This window comes from Ichthyophthirius multifiliis (genome assembly GCF_000220395.1).
Source record: "Ichthyophthirius multifiliis unplaced genomic scaffold scaff_1120509251419, whole genome shotgun sequence".
Taxonomy (NCBI): domain Eukaryota; phylum Ciliophora; class Oligohymenophorea; order Hymenostomatida; genus Ichthyophthirius; species Ichthyophthirius multifiliis.
The window spans coordinates 32,929-54,424 of NW_004085892.1; the positions used below are offsets into that span (position 1 = coordinate 32,929).

Genomic DNA, 21,496 nt, shown 5'->3' on the forward strand with positions numbered 1-21,496 from the left:
TTTAAAGTTTATTTATTCAAATTTTTTAATATATTCGTTTTATATAATATTTTTTTTTTATTTTAAACCTGAAAATAAAAAATATTTATAAATTTTATTTAATATTAATAAAATATATTCATTAAATTGTATTAATTATTTAAAAAAAAAATATATACAAATTTAAAAATTGTGATTATAATTTAATTTAATATTTAAGAAAAATATGTAATAATTTTTTTTATATAATACTATTTATGTTTTTTAGAATAATTTCTAATTAATATATAATTATTATTTCATTATTAATATTTTTTTTTTTTTTTAATTATTTTAGTTAATAATAAATTAACATTAAGTAAAATAACGAGAATTTTTTTTAAATTAATTTAAATTAACAGTTAAGCAAATTAAAAAATAAATATTTAAAATTATAAAATAAATTAAATATTAATTTTAAACATTTTAATAAAAAAATACTTATCATTTTTTTATCTTTACAAATGCCCTTATATTTTGACTATAATAAAGATTTATTTTTTAAAATAAATATACATAATTTATAAATTATGTTTATTTTTTAAGTTTTTATTTTAATATAAATAGTAGAGAAAGCATAGTAAATAAAAAAAAAGAGAATATTAAATTATATTTTATTAATTTTGTATTAAAAAAAGTAAATAAAAGAAAAAGAAAATAAATCATCTTAAATCCATATTTATTGGAAAAAGTTACGATCCTACATTACTATATTTATTTTTTGAATTTTCGAATACAGTCCAGAACCTCAAAGTTTCATCTCCTGCTCCTGTAACAATATTCTACCCACAAGGGCTCATTGCTAAATAGAGAACCCTTTAAGTATGTCCAGTTAGTGTTTAAATTTTTTCATTGAAGGATATTTCCATACAATAATTTGATTCAGACTATATCCATGAGTAGACACTAATTCGTTATCATTTTTTGAAAACATTAAATTACAAACTTAAGATCCAGTATCTAAATAATCAATTTATTTAAGAGTTTGAGTATTCCAGAATCTTATACATCTATCAGCCGTACCCCCTCCACTGGCAAGTATATTATGTTAATGTGGAGAGAAGCCTATGGCTTTTACAGCTGCTGAATGTTACGAGAATTTAGATAATTCTCCTTATTTTTTTAGACTCCAGAGTATTAGTTTATTGTCATTTCCTCCCGAAGCTAATAATTGTTCATCAAAAGACCATTTTAGACCACATATTTCTTGCTTATGTCCCACGTATTTTTAAATGATGTTATTCTTTCCATCCCTTGTGTCTCTCACTAAAATATTCCTATCTCTCGATCCGGAGGCTATAAGTGTTCCATTCCATGAAATACTGCCAACCCTAGATTAATGTCCTGGCATAATTTAAACTAACTTATGTTTTGCAGTGTCATATAATCTTATATTACCTAAAGAATCACCTATTGCTATATGATTACTTCTCTAACTCCAAGAAACCGAACTTACTATATCTGAAAGGCCAAGATTGCATAATTAAGTTATAGTAGAAGTACAGCCGGACCATATAAAAACTTCATTTTTTAGTCCTACTGCGAGGTAGTTTTAGGGAGACCAATCTAGTAGGTTAAGATAGAAATCATCTTGGAGATTTTAAGATTCTAGTATTTTATAGGGTTATTTAGTTATTTTACGTTCAATTTCATTTTCGGATGGTTTTAATATTAATTATTATATGTTATTATTATTATTTTTTTGGGTTTTTAATTAATTAGGGTAGTTTTTATGACCGTATGTAAATAATTTTTTTGGTTCTTTCATTATTTAAGTATTTCCGTTGAAATTATTTAATTCGCCGTTATAGAGAATATTTATATTATTAAAATAATTATGCTCTTTTAAAATAGGTCCTTAATAATGAGAATTTAATATGTGTTTTTAATAGTCTCCTAAAATTTATTATTAGAGTAAATTTGAGTAAAGTTACGCACTTTACTAGTCTCGAGGGTTTATTTCAGTTTATTCAGTTAATTCGGTGTTTTCGAGTGTATTTTCATTCATAAATAAATCATATATATTAGAAGGGACACGATTTGGAATGTATCTATCAGAATATTTTATTTTTTTTAATTTGTAGAACTAGCTGAATTATAAGATTAACTGTTAAATTAAGAAACTAAAGAAGGACTCTATTAAAATGATTTTGATTTTAATTATATGTTTGTTTCTTCTATTTCTTATTCATTTATATATTAGAGAGATTGAGGGTTATTGTATTTATTCGTTTAGTATTTTTACTGTTATTAATCTAGCTGACTTTCAAATAGTTGAGTTTTTGATTGAATTTAGATTTCGCATTCAATGTCCATTTAGATGTTTTCTTAGTTTTTTTGGTTCATTTAAGATTATGTTCAAATATGCTTTTATATTTATGTTATGTTTATTTTTTCTTTTTTTTAGATGAATTTGTAGTTCCTTTTTTTTTTTTTTAACTATTTATAAAAAAAAAACAAGTATAATATTTATATATATATAAATTTGTTTTTATTTTATATTATAATTTTTTTTTATCAATATTTTTTTTAATGTATAGTTTTTTAATGTTAAAATTTATAAATTATTTTTTATTTATATAATATTTATTTCTAATCTGTTAAAAATATTTTATTAATAAAAAAAAATATTTAAATTACTTATATAATTTAATTTTTATATTTTTAATAAATATAATTAAAAAATGTTCATATAAATAAGTAATAAATTAATTTATTTTTTATATCTAATATTATTATAGTTAAGTACAATTCATGTCTAAAAAATAGAATAAAAATTAAACAAATATACATATTAATATTATTTATAAAATTAAATATTAATATATATATATATATATATATATAATAATATTTTTATAATTTATAATTTTATCATATATTAAAATTTTATTTACGAAAACATTATCCTTTTGATGATATTTTTAATTTTTTTAATTAATGTTTTTTTTTAAAAAAAATGAAAATTTTAAAACATATTTAAATTATTTTAATTTAATAATTAATATATTTTTCTTTAATTATTTTTTAATTTTTTAAATATAATAATTTATATATTGAAAAATAAAAATAAAAAAACCAAAAAAATAAGCAATAAATTACCAGAAGAATGTGCACTACATTTTTTTATATAAATAGGGATTAAAATGCTAAAATAAGATTTATTGTAGTCCGCAACCGAGACGAAAATTTTTCCCGTCCGACATTATAATTAGACAAGTTTGATAACGACATAAATATATATGGAGGTCGAGATATAAAAGATAAAGGAACATGGATTGGATTAAATATATAAAATTATAATATATCATTTTTGACTAATAGGAATGACTTACTTACTGCTTTTTATGAACTTTTAGTAAAATTAAAGATAAAAAATGAATTGTCGAATAAATATATATCAAGAGGCAAATTAATCGAAAATTTTATTTCTAGTGATTTCTAAGAGAAAATTAAAGATGAGGGAAATACAAAAATATATGAATATTCAAAATAAATATAAAATGTATATTAATAATATAAACCATTTAACTTGCTACTTGGAAATCTTAAAACTATGGAGTTTATATTTTAATCTAATATGGAATAAAATCCTCCTCAGTAATTAGAAGATGGGTATTATACTTTTTGCAATTTAAGGGATATTTAGCATCCTTTAAATAAATAAAAAGAAGGGCTAAAAATATTTAAAAGTATAATTGATTGTTATTTTGAGTAAAAAGAATATGAAAATTAGGTTTCGAAGGAAGATTTAGTAAAATAAATTCATTAATTTGCTTAAAATAAAAATTAATATTATGAATCGTTATTTTTTTTGTCTAAGTCTTCTATTTTTCTTACTCCTTATTATTCTTTTTTATAAGGAAGTTATAAAGGAACTAGAAGCTCAACTGTAATTTTATTTGATAATTAAAATAATATTATTATGTCAGAAAATACTTTTAATGTTAATGACAATTAAATTACGAATAAGAAATTTAATTTTGTTTTAAAATGAAACTATTCTTTTCTTATTATTTATACTTATTTACATATTAATATTTTTGTTTTATATTTTTTTTGTTTATTTATTGTTTTAATACTTGAAACTATTTATTTCTGACAATAATAGTTTTTTATATATATAAAATTAATTTACATTAATAATAATATTTTTTTATTTTTTTTTATTTTTTCATATTATAAATTTGATTATTGATATTATGCTATAATTAATTAAAATTATAATTTTCTATAATAAACATGTCAATTTTAAAAATATAAATGGTAAAATTTTAGAATATATATATATGAAAATAAAATAAATATATAAATATATTTATAAAATAAATAAGTATATAATAACTTACTTACTTATATAGTTATTAATTTTAAATCGAATATTTAAATTAATAATTTATAATTAATATTTTTATTCCAATTTATATTTTTCTTTAATTACAATAGATTACAATAGATTACAACAGATAAATTTATAATTAAAAAAATGATAAATATTATAAATATATATTTTAGAATATCATTTTAAGAAATTAGATAATATAATTTTAATTAATATTAAGTTTTTATAATTTTTAATTAATAAACTCAATAACTAAAATAACTTTTTTATATTAATTAAATAAAAATAATTAAATGTATAGAAAAATTAATTTCTTATATTATAATAAAAAAAACAATTAAAAAATAATTTAGAAAATATAATAAGTATTGATAATATTATTTTTATTTTTATATATTTATTTATTTATTTCATTTGTTTTATAATTATAATTAATCAAAATATTTTATTAATTTTTTTTTTTAATATTTAAAAAAAATAAATATATTAAATATAAATTTTTTATTTTATATTTTCAAATAAAAATAAAATCAACCACTAATAATATAATTAATATTAAATAAAAAAAAAAAAAAAAATATAAAAATGAGTACAACTACATATAAATAAGCAAAAGTTTCTTAATAATAAGCCGAAATTGAATAAAGAGAACGTTCTAAAGAAAGAAATTATAATAATTCTATCTACAATAGTGACAAGAAATTGAGAATTTCACCAGGTAAAACGACATATAATAATCTTATGAATTAATAAAAAAAAATTAATAAACTTCGTGAAACACTTTATTTTGATGAAAGGACTAAAACCGTTCCAAAAACTACAATCAAAAATCATATTGTAGAAAATATTGTTTAAGATGGAGAAATTTTTTTAACAAATTAATAACTTTTGGATAGTGTATATAAGCTTAAAACTTTAAATTTACTAAAAAATAATTAATCACATATCAAAAGCTATTAAGGGGTGACTAAATTTAACTTTGTTTACAATGATTTTCATGCAAAAGCAACTAATAATGGATATTCAAGAAATTTTGGAGGAGTTTTTTACACAAGATGATTATTATTATATTAAATTATAATATAAATTTTTATTTTAAGTATTTATGCATAAATTAATTATATTATAATTAACTTTTATTTCTTACTTTTTAATTAACTTTTCTTTTTTTCATTATTCCCTTTATATTTTTATTTTTGGAAAATCTATAATATATAATTTTTTTATTTATAAATAATTATTTATACATTAAAAATATTTATTATATAAATAATTTTGATTTTTTTATATTTAGAGTAAAATAAGCTTATATATAAATTTATAAAATTTTTTTTTAATTTTTGTATTATAATATGTTTTATGTAAATAATTATATAATTACATGAATATGAATATAAAGTAAATTGAATATCTATATATTTAATATTATATATATATATATATATATATATATATATATATATATATATTTATATTAAATATTTTAATTTTTATCAAATAAAAACTATAAATCTAATATTTTATATATTCAAATATTTTAAAATTATTTTTTTTGCTTAAAATATTTTAATTTTATAATTAAAAAAAATATATTTATATATATAATATAATATAAAATATAATAAATTCTTTGACAAAAAAAATGAACAATAATTAATTAGAATTAATATAATTTAATTTAAAGAAATTAACTAATTGTGATATTTAAGGCCAAAATAGGATTATATCTAAAACAAAATACATAGATTAATGTTAAGCTGAAATAACTTTTGAATTAGAAAAAATTTAATTTATAAAAATATGTAATTAATATAAAAAATATGTTATTTAATAATTATAAAAGAAAATTTTTCATGTCCTAATATAACATTATAATTTTAAAATGATAATGAAATAATTAGGTAGTTTCATAAATAATTAATTGATGAAAAAACTCTAAACGCATAATATGAATCTTAATTTGAATTTAAATTAGATTAATAATTAGCAAATAATTTAATTATAAAAATGTATAATAATAAACAAAACCTGATTTAAAAGTAAATGGAATTATCTTTTTAATTGTTCAAAAAAAAGAAGCGAAATAATTATAATCTAATAAATCAAGTGTTTAAAAAAAAATGGTTAATAATCCTATATAAGATATAATAAAAATGAAAAATAATAGTGAATAACTAAGATATTAAAGGTATTTTTTTTATATAAATAAAAAATATAGGATAAAAAATAATAATAATAATATATGTGTAATTATAAAATTAAAAAAATAAGAATAAATAACATAAATTACATGAGATTATGGACTTTTAAAAATTATATTAAATAAATTAAAAAAATACGGATATCTGAAAAAATAATATATATATATATATATATAAATATATATATATATATATAATATATTTAAATAATTTATATATATATAAATATATATATATTTTTTTTTATTCTTATATTATTTAAGAAATTCTAAAGATTTAAATATATTTGAAAACAAGATACTTAATTATGAAAAAGGAAGTAATTTCTAATTAGATTAAGTTATAAATGATAGTAAAAGTAATGAAAAGAAAAATTAAAAATCTACACTTGAATAAAGTGAGTAAAAAAAATAAGGTCTTTTACCATAAAGTTTTAGTGCTTTATAAAATAAATAATAAAATAAAAATATTTGGAATGATTCTAAAATAAGTTTAAATGTTTAAAAAGGAAATAATTAATATAAAAATAGTGATAAATTGTAATTATAAAAAATGGAAGAAGAAGAAGATGATTTGTATAAAGCTATGAAATTAAGCAAAAAATAATTTGAGGAAGAATAAATAAAAAGATAAAAAGATTAATAAAGATAATTATAATTAGGTGATAATGATGATTTTTTTAAAGACAAAATTTTTTATTAGTTACCTATTGAAGAGTATAAATAAGAAATAACTCCTAAAAAAAATAATATATAGTAAATTTAGGAAATTGAGGATAATAAAAAAATAAATAATTTTGAAGAAATTATATATAATGATAATTTAATTTAGGATGACTATAGTCCTTCAAATTATATAAATTAATAATAAAATAAAAATAATAAATTTAAATTTTAATAATTTGATTTAAAATATGAAGACGTAAATGAGTTTGCAAGAAATATACAAAGATAAGAAGAAATAAAAAGGAAAATAACTTAAAAAAGTTTTCTTTTTATTCCTGCATTGAAATCGATACTTGTATAAAATTCTAAAAAATATATAAAAAACGATAATAAAATATATATATATATATATATATATATATATATATATATATATTTAAAAAAGAAAGATAAAAATATTACTATTAGTGGTTATGAAGGATCAGAAAGAAATGATATAAAATAACTAATTTTTTCATTAGGTACATATTTTATTTAAATTTTTTAAAATATTTTATAATAAATAGGTGCTCATTATAATGAATAATTATAACCAGATTGTGATTATATTATATGTAAATTTACGAATACAGAAAAATTTAAATAATATTATAATAGTAAAGGAAAATTTTAAAAATAAATTCTTATTGTTAATAAAAATTATTTAATTTAATGTAAAAAAGAAAATAAAATAGTTGATCCTCGCCCATTTTTTCTGAAATGAATATTTTTTTAATTTGATAAAATACTAATTTGTTATATAATTTTTTAAAAATTTAAAAATTATAAATACATAAATTATTAATGATGTTATTTTTAAATAATATTAATATAAAATACTATTAAATATATTTAAATAAATTTTAATTGAGAATAATGTTTTATTTAAAAATTTATAAAATAAAAAATATAAAAATGTATTTTAGAAAAATATAATAAACAATATATATATTTATAAATTTATATATATATAAATATATATATAAATATATATATTTATATATATATATATATATATATATTTTAATTAATAATTTAATATTTTGTCTATTTAAATATAAATATTTTATATATAATCAAGCAATATGGATATATTAAATATAGATGATTATTTAAAAAATTAAAAGGAAAATGATAATTTATAAGACTTTAGTTAATTTCATCGTTAATAGATATAATAATCAACCAATTTAATTCCCAAAGCAACTAAAGAAAACAATCTTTAAGCCAACTAATAATAAGTAGGTCCATAGCGTCCTTAAATAGGTGCTGAATATAGCGATTCATCTTCTGATAGTGAAGATGAAGCTGATATATTGAAAAATGATCCAATATATATGCAATCTATAAACCAATAAAAAAATAAAACTAATCAATAAGAAAATATATAATAATTAGAAAATTCTGATGAAGAATAAGAAGACTAAATTTAATTAGAATAAAATAAAAGCTACTAAATATTTCCTGTATCCCACCAAGTAATATTAAAAGGACATACTAAAAAAGTAATATGTTTATCCATAGACTAATCCGGATCTAGACTAGCTTCAGGTTCAAATGATTATTTTGTAAGATTATGGGATTTTAATGGTATGAATTAAAATATGAATTCTTTTAGTATGTCGGAGCCTTTGGAAGGACATCCAATTAAAGCTTTAAGTTTTAATTCGAATTCCTAAAATTTATTAGTAGTAGGGGGCGGCTCGTAGATTTGTTTAATGAATAGAAACGGGAAAAGAGGTAATGAATCAATTAAAGGAGATATGTATTTAACTGATATGGCTAAAACTAAAGGACATATATCAAGTGTTAATACTGGAATGTTTCATCCTTATGATTATAATATTTTTGCTACAGGGTCTAGTGATGCAACTGTAAGAATCTGGGATTCTGAAAAGAAACTTTTCGGTATAGAATAATAGATGACGCATGTTAATTTAATTAAATGTGTAGATTCAAAAGGAATAAAAAGTGAAGTGAATAAACTCTAATATAGTAAAGATGGAAAAATTGTTATGATAGGAACTTTGGATGGATCACTGTAAGGATTTTCTACATAATAATTTCATAGACCAGCTTTTTGTATGAGAGGTATATTTTAAAAATTATTTATATATATATATATGTTTTAACATTTTTTTTTAAACAAAAAAATATTTATAGGAGCACATGCATCTAAAAGTGAATTTGGTGGTATATAGTTTTTTAATGATAATTTAAGATTCGTATCTAGAAATGTAGATGGTACATTAAAACTTTGGGATTTAAGGAAATTTTCAAAACCGGTTACTTATGTAGATAATATTGTTAGTTATAGCCCTAGTCCTGGAGTATGTATATAGAATGAAGATAAATATATAGTTACTGCTAGCTCTGTGTCTAAAAATATAAAGGAAAGAACTGCTTTTTTAAAATTTTATAATTCTTTGGATTTAGATGAAATTTCCACAATAGAAGTCGGAGAAGATACTATTACAGAAATTTTATGGCATCCAAATTTAAATTAGATTATGTTCGGATTCGGTCATTAGGTTATGATTTATTTTGATCCCGAAAAAAGTAAGAAAGGGGCAGTTTAGTGTATTTAAAAAAAACCCAGAAAAATAACTACTGAAGAACTTTAGAATAATAGGCCCATTATTAGTCCAAATGCACTTCCTTAATTTAAATCTTCAAATACTTATAGCTTGAATTAGGAGAGGATTGTAAAAAAAATTAGGTAGGACCCAGTGGCTTCTCATAAACCAGAATAACCGATATAGGGACCTGGAAAAGCAGGAAGAATAGGAAAATAATCTACTGTTACCTAGTTTATGATGAATAGTCTTAATTCGGCACCTGATAATAGGGAGGATACATAAGCTGCGTTATTGTAAATGTAAGAAAAAGCTGAAAAAAATCCGTTTTTTATTGTTAATGCTTATTAAAAAACTCAACCGAAAGCAGTTTTAGATATAGAAGATAAAGTTTAAGAACTTGATGAGTAAAAATTTTTGTAAAAAATTAAGTAAATTTGTCCATATTGTGGACTTAAGTTATGCACTTGTAAAGATAGATTTAGATTAACTTTATAGGAAGCTAAAAGTAAAAAATAATGTTGAATAATTTAATTAATTGATAATATTTAATTGATGTTGCATGTTAATTTTTTTTTTTTTAATTATTTATAATTTGATTTTTTTATGCTTTATTTTATATATATATATATATATATATTTAATTTCCTTTTATAATTTTTATACTTATAAAAAAATATTATTATTTTAATTCATAGAAATTTTTGTTAATATTTACAATTATTTAATTAAAAAAGAATATAATTATTTATTTATATGTTTAAATATTAATTTATAAAAAAATAATATTATCTATAATAATAAATTATTTTATTCTAATTAAAAACGTTATTTATAATTTTATAAAAAGAATTAAATGAAATATTTTTTATTATTAAATTATAATGCATTATTATTATTATAAAAAATTAAAAAATTATTTTTTATAAATAATATTTTTTTTAAAAAAAATATATATATTTTAAAAAAGTAAATTAAGAATTAATTGGAGCCAATAAATTTAACTTAAATTATAATTTTTATATATTAAAATTTTTCATATAAATACATTTTTTTATTTTAAGTTTTTATAAGAAAGAAATGTTTACGCATTAATTTGGAGAATTTCCATGAAAAGAAAAAATAACTAAAAATAAAAAAAGATAGAATAGTATCAAAAAGATTATGTAATTATATAAATAGAAAAATAATTTATTGAATTAAATAATAAAAAAAGGATTATGTAAATAATAAATTCTTTAGCAAGGAATGTATTTAATTATTAATATATATTTAAATTTATTATAAAAAATTATATTAAAATTAATTTAATAAAGAAAAATTATATAATATAAATATATATATATATATATATATATATATATATATATATTGGAATTAAAATCTTAATAACTTAAATAAATAAAAAATTTTAATAAAATAAATAAAAATTTAGATAAAAAATAAAAATATTCAATATAAATGATAGAAAAATAAAAGAATAAAAAATATTTAAAATTTTTATAAATTTTAAAATACATAATTTAAATATAAACTATATATCAATAAAAAAGTAATAATAATATTTGTAAAAAAAAAAAAATATTTAAATATATATATTAATTATTAAAAATTTATATAATTAATTAATTATTATATATTTATATTTAATTAAATTTCATATATTACTTTTTTTTTAATAAAAATATTAAAATTATATATTTTAATATATCTAATTTTTTTGTTTTTATTTATTATATATAAAATATTTTTATATATTGATTAAATAAATATTAAATGTAAAAAAAAAAAAAAAAAAAAAAATTATGAGAAATTATATTAATAAAGATATAAAATATTATTTAGAATAATTAATATATTATACAGATAAATATAAAAATATCAATAACTATAAAAAATCAATAATAATTATAATTTTAATTATTTTAATATTAATTTATACTATTATTAATAATATTATTAATATTATTATTATTATTAATATTATTATTATTATTATTATTATTGTTATTATTATTTTTATTATTATTATTTATATTTTTTACTTCTCCTTAATTTATTCTTTCTAATTATATGCATGCTATTTCTCCGTATTAACTAGACATATATTTTTTCGGTACTGCTTAATAATTTGATTTATTAATATTTTCTATAACATTGCACATTTCAAATGCACAAATTCTAACTTATTATTCATTATAATGTGAATTTTTTTCAATTATTATTGGCCAGCAATTCGCTTTTTTCAGAATTTTATTTGTTAAATATATTGCAGCACAAGCTTTTAAGCTTTCTTCGAATTTCACGAATTTATATTCAACCAAGCTTAATTCTAATAAATACATTGAAAGATCTGTACTTTTTTTATCAATTTAAATTAATCTATTATATCTTTCTATAAACCTTAAAGCAGAAGGCACTGTAAAATTAAAATTAAGAGCCATCACAATAGACCCTTCCATTTATAAAATATCAGTTTTTTAATAAGTTCTTTAAGTTACTTCTATGAAATCTTTTAATGGAGGAGGATATATTTCTTCATATTTAGCTGCTATAAATAATGCTGTAATACCCACAAGTTATAGCTTTTCTCGAGTACATGTAGCCCTATCTAAGAATCTATCGATTATATTTACACACATAAATAAAGTTTCGGGCAGAAGACGGAATCTTTTATGAGCTTCCACTATCCAATCTATTAGTAAATTTCGCATTCTTTCACTTATATGTATTTGTTTTTCCATATAATTTGTTATTTAATAATTTTTCTATATATAAAAACTTTAAATTAATTAATTATTTTATATTTTTTTACTTCTCTTTAGCGTAAATAATCGAAAATTTATTGCGCATATTAAGATATGAAAGATGGTTTTTCTTAATTTTGGATTTTATTTATTTCATTTTCACCATTTTTTATTGAAAAAATTATATTATTAAATGTATTATTGTTTTAATTTATTATTTGTGTTTAAATTTTCTTTTGCATGTTTTGGGGAATGTCAGATTAATGTTTAATATGCATTGTTAATTTTTTAGATGAATTTTTTTTTTAATTGTTGTCTTGATGTACATTTTCAAATTATATTTTATGTTTTTGGGAATTGTTTCTTAATTATTATATGTTCTACTATTTTTTTTTTAATTTTTTTAGTTTATTTTTTTTTTATATAATTTACAAAAAAGTTCGTACTTTCATTTTCACATATGTTGCTTATTTCTTTACCGAAATGTCGATTTTATTAAATTTAATAAGTTTCGTTTAATATATTATCAATTTTTTTCATTTTTTATTTTATTTTTTAATATATATGACCTTTATAATTAATTTTTGTTATTTTTATTATATTTAAATAAATACCTTCTTTTTTTTTTTAATTATTATTATTTAAATTTTTTTTTTTAAAAAAAAAATTAATTTTTTTATATTTAAATCATCTATTTTATTATAATAATGATAGATATTATTCAGGTAAACAAAATACTTTTTAATATTTATATTTTTAAATGTAATATGAATTTTTTATTGTAAAATAATATAAATAATTTATAAACTAAATGATTAATATTCAAATATATTTAAAAAAATTATAAATATAAGTTTTATAATTATGTAATTTTCAGCAAAAATTTCAAATTTAAAATGTTTTATTTTTTTAAAAAAAAATTGATTTTTTTTATATAAAAAAATATAATATTTATTTAAATACAAATTAAAAAAACATATATATATTATCAAATAAAATTTTGCTTATAAATTTATAAAATAATAAAATAATTTAACAGTAAAATAATCCATAATAAAAAAAGACATAATGTTAATTTTAATCTTATTTTATTTATTATATCTATAAAAAATGTAATAGATATATATATAGATATATATATAAATATAAATATATATTTATATATTTATATATTTATATATTTATATATTAACATACAAATATATAATTATTAACATACAAATATTTAATTATATAAAAATATTTTTAATAAATATAAAATATATTTATTTTTTTAATAAAAATATTTATTTTTTTTATTTAAAGTAAAATTAATAAATCTTATTTTAATATATAAAAAATGTTTAAAATATTCAATTATCATTTTTAATTATTCATAAAAAACTACTTTAAATATTCTAATAAAATAATATTTTTTTACAGTTCTTTATTCCTTTTTTAGTCTAAATTTTAATTAAATAAAAAATCAATTTGCAACGAATAAAATAAAAATAACATTATTTAAATAGAACCAGATAGTATTTTTTTAAATAAAATGACATTTATAAGCCGTTTATTAGGAAATAAAAATGAAAATTATATACTAATAATAATATAAGAAGATAATTATGAAGAAACATAATAAAGTATCAAAATATCTAAACATTTGAAGAAAATAATGACTGAAAATGATATACAAATGAATGTTTATGTAATTTCAATGAGTACATTAGATTAAGTTAAAAAAATGGCGTCTAATTAGATAGATAAATACAAAATTTTGGAAAAATATTAAGACAAATTAGAAGAAAATAATGAGAAAATTTAAATTTATTTAAAGACTATTTATTCAAAGGAGCTTATTTACATTAAAAAAAGAAGAAATTTTTACAATAATGTTTATAAAAGTAAAAAAATTGGTAAAAAGATAAAAAAATACACAAATTTATTTGAGACAATTGAAAATAATGAAAACGAGATTTAAAAAGATGAATAAAATTTAGCAATTTTAATCCAAAAGTAATTTTTTAGACTAAACGAACCCCTTATTTTAATAATTAATCATAGTTAAAATGAAAAAAACGTGAAATTAATATAAAAATGGTGTCTTTTTTGTATGGACAGGAAGCTTTTATCCTTAAAAGCTAAATTTATATTATTAAAAAATAAAGAAATTATAAAAAGAATGGGATTAGAGGATGGATAAATATATATTTTAAGAAATGATTTAGTTTAGAAATTAGAAAATTGCAAGATTTAATAATTCGGTTAAAAAGGATAAACTAAATTAATATTTTCGGATGAGATTTTATATATTAAAAATGAAAGAAATTTAGATGGAATGAATTTAAAATTAAACTTTTTTAAAGAAAAATTGGAAAGCTTTGAGAGTTTTACTTCCAATCGGAAAAAATAAAAAGATATAGATGGTTTTATGGAATTTATTTTATAAAGAATAAGCTTTATTAGTGATAATAAATTTAGTACTATAGGCAAATTTTTTAAGAATATAACAAATAATAAACAAAAGTATGTTTTTGCCTTAAATTTATAATAGGAAGATATGTAAAACTAGAATAGGGTTTTAGTTTTAAAATAAATATATAATAAATATAAAGATTAATTTCATTTTTTGGTTGTTTAAGATAATTAATTAAACGAACTTTTTCCTCATATGAGTTATTTTTATCCTTCTTTTTCATTATTTAATATATTTAAGAATACTTAACATTAAGAAAGGAAAATTTAAAAGGAAGATGTTTTTTTGCCTTTTGAGAAATATTTTTTAAGTGATTAATTTTCTTCACCTTTTTAGTAAAATTTTTAATCTTTAGAAAAGTAAATTAATTTAGTTTTAAATTCATAAATGTAAAATACTTTATTAGTTGAATAAGGAAATTTAATTAAGAAAATTAATAGGGATTAATTAGAGGAAATTATCAGTTTTTAAAAAGAACCATTTTTTGTTTATGTTTATGATAAAAGAAATATTTAATAGAGTTTTAATGATTTTATTATTTAATAGTAGATTATTAATAGTGAATTTTATAATAATTTTAAACTTTTTAAAATGGAATTGGGAAATTAACATTAAATTTTATATTAAATTTAACCGAAAAGTGATTGTATTATATATGTTAATCCTATAAAAAAATAAGTATATTATAGTTTTTTTAATGATGAATAAAATTAAATTGAAAATTTGGATGATATTTAATTTTTTATTAAGTAAGTTTAAGAAAAATGAATATTTTTTTTTTCGTAAAATATGAAAAAATACAAAAAAATTATAATTCTTTTTTTTTTTTTTTTTTTTTTTTTTTTTCAAAAATAAATTTTAAAATACATTTATTTTTTATTACATATAAACTAAAAAAATTATTGTTTTAAATTTTATTTAAAAAAAAATCAAATAAATAATAAAAAAAAATGGGTAATTCAAACACATCAAATGAAAAAAATTAAGAAAATGAATCCCGATTAATTTAAACTACAAGTCTAGCAATAAAAGATTTAATATATATTGCATATAAATCTGATGACGATGCATATGGCGAAATAAAGATTTTCCGTTAAAAAAATCAGACAAAAGAATTAGAAACTGTCGAATAAAATCAAGAAAATACTGAAAATTAAAGTAATTTTATTTGTGTAAAAAGTAAGATATTCGAGGATAAGTAAAAATGTGAACAATATATATAAATAATAAGCGATAAAATGAGATAATAGGAAAATAATATAGCAAAAATATTAAAACACGAATATATACATAATAGTACTTTATGTTCTAATGTTTATAAAGTTGATTTAGCTTTAGAATATTATGAAAATAATTTAAGAAATGAAATACAGACTAGATTTGAGATAAAGTAGATTTTTTTAGAAAATGAGATTTATTTTTTATTAGAAAGTGTTTTAAATACACTCATTTATATGGAAGAAAATTCAACCTTTCATGGAGAAATATGCCCAAATACGATTTTATTTGATTAATAAGGGAATATTATTATTAACAGACGTTAATTTTTTAAGAAAAGTAGTTTAGGGAATTCTGAAAATGGAATCTGTTGGCTTTTTTAAATAACATTATTTTTATTCGCCTGAAATGTTAAAGTGTATCTAAGAAAATGAATTCGGGAAATTATCTTTGAATAAAAATGACGTTTTTTGTTTGGGATTGGTCGCTTTGGAAATGGCTACTTTTGGAAATATTTAAAGTATATTCGATTTCGATAATTTTATTATAAAAGAAGAAATTTTAGTTTAACTTTTGGAAGATGTGAGGAATTTATATGGAGATTATTTGTATTTTTTATTGGTTAATATGTTAGAAAAAGATGAAAAAAGATAAGATTTGAAAGGTATTTTGGGCATTTTATAGAAAATTTTAGAAGGGAATCTAAGCGATAGAGAAATGAAAAAAATCATGAATGAAAAAAGTGGGGATAAATAGTCTCATTCATATATTTAGTAGGAATAATTATAATTAGAATAAAATGAAGAAATAAAAAGGGCAGTTAATGATTTTAAAATTAAAGAAAAAATATAATCAAATAATAATATTGAAAAAGATAATAATTTATAATAATCATAATAATAAAAATATTAAATAGAAGATAATTTTATTATTTATAAATGAAAAAAAGTTAATTTAAAATAAAATTAAAAAAATATATAAAAAAATTTAAATATATATATTATAAATATATATATATATATATATATATATATATATATATTAATATATATAATATATATATTTATACATATATTTTATATATATTTAGAAATCTTGATTAAATAGATTACAAAGTTAAATAAGCCCTAAGAAGAAGCCAAGAAGTTTGCTTGAAATATGAATATTCGGGATTAAGATTATTTAAAGATGAATTATTGGCAGATGAAATATATATTCCCGATAATAGTTAATATGCTAATAAATATAGGAAAAAATAATTTTAGGATGTAAATAATAGCTTGTATCATGGCAAAATTTAAAAAAAAAAAAATTGATTATATATATATATATACATATATTTTTTAAAGTATTTTTTTTTTTTACTATTTGTTTGACATAAAATCAGTTAAATATTTTTATATAAAAAAAAAATTAAAAAATTTTGATATAAAATAATAAATATTTTTAAATTTTCTATTTATTTAATTAAAAATAACAAAAAAATTAAATAATAATATCTTTTATTTTATTTTTAAAAGTAATATATTATTTACTGTAAGAAATTATCAATTAAATATAATATTATTATATTATATAAATATTTATTTTAATAAATATTGCAAATTTAATATTTTTTATTTAAATAAAAAAATGTAATTATATTTTATTTATTATTTACAATTTTATAAATATTATTTTATTATTTTTATAAAATACAAAAAAAAATTGATAATAATAATAAATATATAAATTTGATATATATAATTTGAAATAATGATTATAAATTATATAATAAATAATATTAATAATTTAATAAATAATAAAAATGGATTAAAAATAAAAATAAATATATATACCTTTTAAATAAAAATATACTTTAGGGGAAAGAATTAAAGAACTTGAAAAATAAAAATAAAAATATCCAAATATGATTCCTGTAATTGTTGAATTAGATAAATATGCGAAAACATTATAACCTCTTTAAAAATCAAAGTATTTATTTTAAAATAAATAATAATTAAAATTATCAAAAATATTAAATTTACTATTATAAAAATATATTAGATTTTTATTATCAAGAGAATTAAAATTACATGAATTTTAATAAACTGTACGTAGAAAACTTGAACTTAAAAATGAAAATGATGCACTGTTCTTTTTTATTGGAAACAGAAATATAGAAAAAATAAGTAAATTATATATAAAAAACTATCATAATAATAATTTATATATATTTCATAATTTTAATTATAAAGATAAAACTATGAGTGATATATATGAAACTAATGCAGATAAAGAAGATGGATTTTTATATGTAACCTATTCAGATTAGGATGCTTTTGGATATGACTGAATTAATAAAAAAAAATCATTTGAAAACAAAATATATATATATATATCTTTATATAATTATATTTAAAAGAAATTTAATATTTATTTTTATTTTTAATTTTATGTTATATATCATTTTACTAAAGTAAAATACTAATTTATATAAATATTATAGGAATATTTTGAATTATAAGGATTATTTATATAATATTAATATTATTATTTTAAAATATTATTTTTAAAAATTACTCACAATAAAAACTTATATTAAAAACTAATATTAAGCATATTATATACAAGTTACATTTATGGTATTGATTTATAAAAATGATCTCCATTATATATAATAAATTACATTTATAAACAATGAATATATATTTCTTTGATTTTAAATAATTATTATTATATATACATTAAATAAATTTGATTTTAAAAATAATTAATTAAAAACATAATATATATTTTTGTGTGTAATTAGTTTCAATATTTTTTATTTGTGGCCTAATTTTGTAAAAATATATTAATAATTTATTTGGCGGATATATGCTAAATTAATATTTTGTTTATTTCTTTTATATATGAAAATATATTGATTATTATTTTTGTTTTATTTAGTAATTTTATAAGAATTTCTAAATACAGAGTTTTATTTTATAAAAAAATGTCGTTTTATTTGTATATATATTGTTTTATTTTTTATGTTTAATATTTAATCTATTTATAATATTTTTTATTTTTTTTAATTAATTGAATAATTACAAAATCTAAAATTAATTAAATACGAAATCTTTAATAATATTAGTTAAAAAATAAATTAAAATGAATTTTTTTAAAATAATATTAAAATAAAGTTCTAAAAATCCTTTTTTAAATATAAAGCCATATTTTAATTTTGTAAAAATATTAAAAAAGCCAATAATAGCTCATAAAAATAATATAAAAAACTTAGAAAATAAGAAATAAAATTAAATATAAAATTCTTAAAAAAATTCTGAAATATTAATATAAGATACAAAATAATAAGAAATAAATGAAGAGCAAATTTTAGATTAATAATTTTAATAAGAAAACAGTACAATAATTATTGAAACTGAGAAATTAATAGAAAAGACAATTCCTATTATAGACGAAAAAGATAAGACTTGTATATTTAATACATAAATAGGTAAAGTAAAATACATAAATACTTAATTATCATTCGAAAAATAATAAAAAATAAATACTATATATCATCTACATAATACTACATCGGCTAATTATATAAGAAAAATATTTAAAAATGAGAAAGATTTTTTATTAATATTTAGTGTATATGCGAATTATTTTAATGCTAATTAAATTTTTTAGGCTGCCAAAAAAATAATCAACGAACATTTTTACGGAACAGAAAGGAAACCAAAAAATCCTTTCCAGAAATGCAAAAACGAAAAAGAAATTTATAATTTATACCGCCGAATAGAAATTTTAAAAAAATAATTTTTTTTAAAGAATTTGTATTGCATCTACCTATGATGGATAATTGAGATTACACGGCAATAAAATTCCTTAATCTTAATTATTAAAACTACATTTAGGAAACTAATAAAATGCTTTAGAAAAACATGATTTTATTCTTCCTTATACATTCTGGTAAGGTATTAATTCTGCCGAATAATATGAAAATAATGGCATTTCGATTCCCTAATTAAACGGTAAAAAAGTATTTCCTATATATGGAGTCTTCCCACCTACTCAATAGCATTATTTGTAACTTTTCCATAAGTACTTAGATAATAATAGGCATTTTACAAGAGGAATCGAGAATGCCTGTGATATAGGCTGTGGAAGTGGAGTTCTATCTTTTATTTTGGGATAAATGAATTCTGATGTAAAATATTGGCTTTAGATAAAGAAGAAAAGGCTGTTAGATGTACAGGAATGAATGGGGCTATTTTAGGGATGGGTTAAAGTATTAAAAATATTTAATTTGATTTATGTCAATAATAAGATAATAATAATGGTATTTAATAATTATTTAAAAGAATAGGAGTATAATAGAAGTTTGATCTTATTTTCGCAAATCCACCTCGGATTACAGTAAGTCCACTTAATAATGAAAGTTCTTTAGATATTTCTATCTATGACTATAAAGAATAAATGCTTGAAAGTTGTTTTAGATTTGCATGTATAATATTTTTATTTTATTTTTTTATATTTAAATATTAGAATAATATTTAAATCATGAAACTAAAAAAAATAGAAAAGGAAAATTCTTGTTGATTTATAGTGATATATCAGAAAATATAGGAATTTAATAAAAAGGAAAAATTGAAGAATTGTGTATTAAGTTTTAATTGGTTATTACAAGTTAAGAGTCTATGAAACTTATTAGTGATAAATAGCTTATATTAAAGAAAAACGATCCTCTTTTTGATATTAAATGTAAATCGAATGTTATTTTATATGAAATAAATCGTATTTGACTTAAATTATTAAAATAATATTATATATATATATATATAAATAAATAAATATATTATTAACAGATAGTAATAATAATAATGTTTTTAATTTAATGGTTAAAAATTATTATATATATATATAATTTTTATTTTTAATTTATTTTATAATTTTAAATATATAAATAATAATTAATTTTATTTCTAATTAAAAAAAAAAAAAAAATATAAAGTAAAAAATATAAAATATATAAGTTAATTTCTTTTAACCATAAAAAAATGTTTGAATTTGATTTTATTTAATTATACAAAAATATTTGTTTTATTTATGACTATAAATTTTATAAATAAAATTAAAAAAAAAATATTAAAAAATATTATTTACATATATATACTTAAATAAATTTAAATAACTGATAAATAAAATAATAATTATATATATATATATATATTAAAATAAATAAATTAAATATTTGTAAAA

At 16.4% G+C, this 21,496-nt stretch overlaps 3 protein-coding genes across 3 annotated transcripts, besides 40 other annotated features; 2 read left to right on the top strand and 1 right to left on the bottom strand. All coding sequences in view use genetic code 6, as the record gives it.

Moving 5' to 3' along the window:
• The first annotated feature begins 73 nt into the window (after nt 1-73).
• Nucleotides 74-150: a microsatellite.
• Nucleotides 81-119: a microsatellite.
• A 664-nt stretch (nt 151-814) lies between the features above and the next one.
• IMG5_199950 (hypothetical protein) lies at nt 815-2,026 on the bottom strand (the record flags this gene model as incomplete). Its single annotated transcript, XM_004024044.1, has 2 exons — nt 815-1,779; nt 1,957-2,026. 2 exons carry the CDS (start codon nt 2,024-2,026, stop codon nt 815-817), a joined length of 1,035 nt encoding a protein of 344 aa, XP_004024093.1.
• A 458-nt stretch (nt 2,027-2,484) lies between these two features.
• Nucleotides 2,485-2,536: a microsatellite.
• A 304-nt stretch (nt 2,537-2,840) lies between these two features.
• Nucleotides 2,841-2,865: a microsatellite.
• A 1,434-nt stretch (nt 2,866-4,299) lies between these two features.
• Nucleotides 4,300-4,359: a microsatellite.
• A 95-nt stretch (nt 4,360-4,454) lies between these two features.
• Nucleotides 4,455-4,486: a microsatellite.
• Nucleotides 4,487-4,800: 314 nt separating this feature from the next.
• Nucleotides 4,801-4,889: a microsatellite.
• Nucleotides 4,890-5,582: 693 nt separating this feature from the next.
• Nucleotides 5,583-5,635: a microsatellite.
• A 132-nt stretch (nt 5,636-5,767) lies between these two features.
• Nucleotides 5,768-5,835: a microsatellite.
• Nucleotides 5,836-6,138: 303 nt separating this feature from the next.
• Nucleotides 6,139-6,190: a microsatellite.
• Nucleotides 6,146-6,202: a microsatellite.
• Nucleotides 6,203-6,716: 514 nt separating this feature from the next.
• Nucleotides 6,717-6,798: a microsatellite.
• An 822-nt stretch (nt 6,799-7,620) lies between these two features.
• Nucleotides 7,621-7,662: a microsatellite.
• A 421-nt stretch (nt 7,663-8,083) lies between these two features.
• Nucleotides 8,084-8,116: a microsatellite.
• A 91-nt stretch (nt 8,117-8,207) lies between these two features.
• Nucleotides 8,208-8,287: a microsatellite.
• Nucleotides 8,288-8,350: 63 nt separating this feature from the next.
• IMG5_199960 (WD repeat protein) lies at nt 8,351-10,369 on the top strand (the record flags this gene model as incomplete). The annotated part of the gene is made up of 2 exons (XM_004024045.1): nt 8,351-9,356; nt 9,429-10,369. 2 exons carry the CDS (start codon nt 8,351-8,353, stop codon nt 10,364-10,366), a joined length of 1,944 nt encoding a protein of 647 aa, XP_004024094.1. The 3' UTR covers nt 10,367-10,369.
• A 382-nt stretch (nt 10,370-10,751) lies between these two features.
• Nucleotides 10,752-10,810: a microsatellite.
• Nucleotides 10,769-10,810: a microsatellite.
• Nucleotides 10,811-10,850: 40 nt separating this feature from the next.
• Nucleotides 10,851-10,884: a microsatellite.
• Nucleotides 10,885-10,996: 112 nt separating this feature from the next.
• Nucleotides 10,997-11,076: a microsatellite.
• Nucleotides 11,077-11,163: 87 nt separating this feature from the next.
• Nucleotides 11,164-11,213: a microsatellite.
• A 22-nt stretch (nt 11,214-11,235) lies between these two features.
• Nucleotides 11,236-11,290: a microsatellite.
• Nucleotides 11,236-11,291: a microsatellite.
• Nucleotides 11,236-11,304: a microsatellite.
• A 118-nt stretch (nt 11,305-11,422) lies between these two features.
• Nucleotides 11,423-11,507: a microsatellite.
• Nucleotides 11,439-11,495: a microsatellite.
• Nucleotides 11,455-11,494: a microsatellite.
• A 200-nt stretch (nt 11,508-11,707) lies between the features above and the next one.
• Nucleotides 11,708-11,746: a microsatellite.
• Nucleotides 11,747-11,760: 14 nt separating this feature from the next.
• Nucleotides 11,761-11,880: a microsatellite.
• Nucleotides 11,784-11,874: a microsatellite.
• Nucleotides 11,795-11,885: a microsatellite.
• Nucleotides 11,886-12,972: 1,087 nt separating this feature from the next.
• Nucleotides 12,973-13,011: a microsatellite.
• A 512-nt stretch (nt 13,012-13,523) lies between these two features.
• Nucleotides 13,524-13,588: a microsatellite.
• A 114-nt stretch (nt 13,589-13,702) lies between these two features.
• Nucleotides 13,703-13,768: a microsatellite.
• Nucleotides 13,739-13,778: a microsatellite.
• Nucleotides 13,766-13,821: a microsatellite.
• Nucleotides 13,810-13,856: a microsatellite.
• Nucleotides 13,843-13,884: a microsatellite.
• Nucleotides 13,885-15,863: 1,979 nt separating this feature from the next.
• Nucleotides 15,864-15,892: a microsatellite.
• Nucleotides 15,893-17,255: 1,363 nt separating this feature from the next.
• Nucleotides 17,256-17,350: a microsatellite.
• Nucleotides 17,351-18,789: 1,439 nt separating this feature from the next.
• Nucleotides 18,790-18,823: a microsatellite.
• A 1,671-nt stretch (nt 18,824-20,494) lies between these two features.
• On the top strand, nt 20,495-21,039 carry IMG5_199970 (hypothetical protein; the record flags this gene model as incomplete). The annotated part of the gene is made up of 2 exons (XM_004024046.1): nt 20,495-20,741; nt 20,783-21,039. The coding sequence occupies 2 exons, from the start codon at nt 20,495-20,497 to the stop codon at nt 21,037-21,039; spliced, it is 504 nt and encodes a 167-aa protein (XP_004024095.1).
• Between the last annotated feature and the right edge of the window lie 457 nt (nt 21,040-21,496).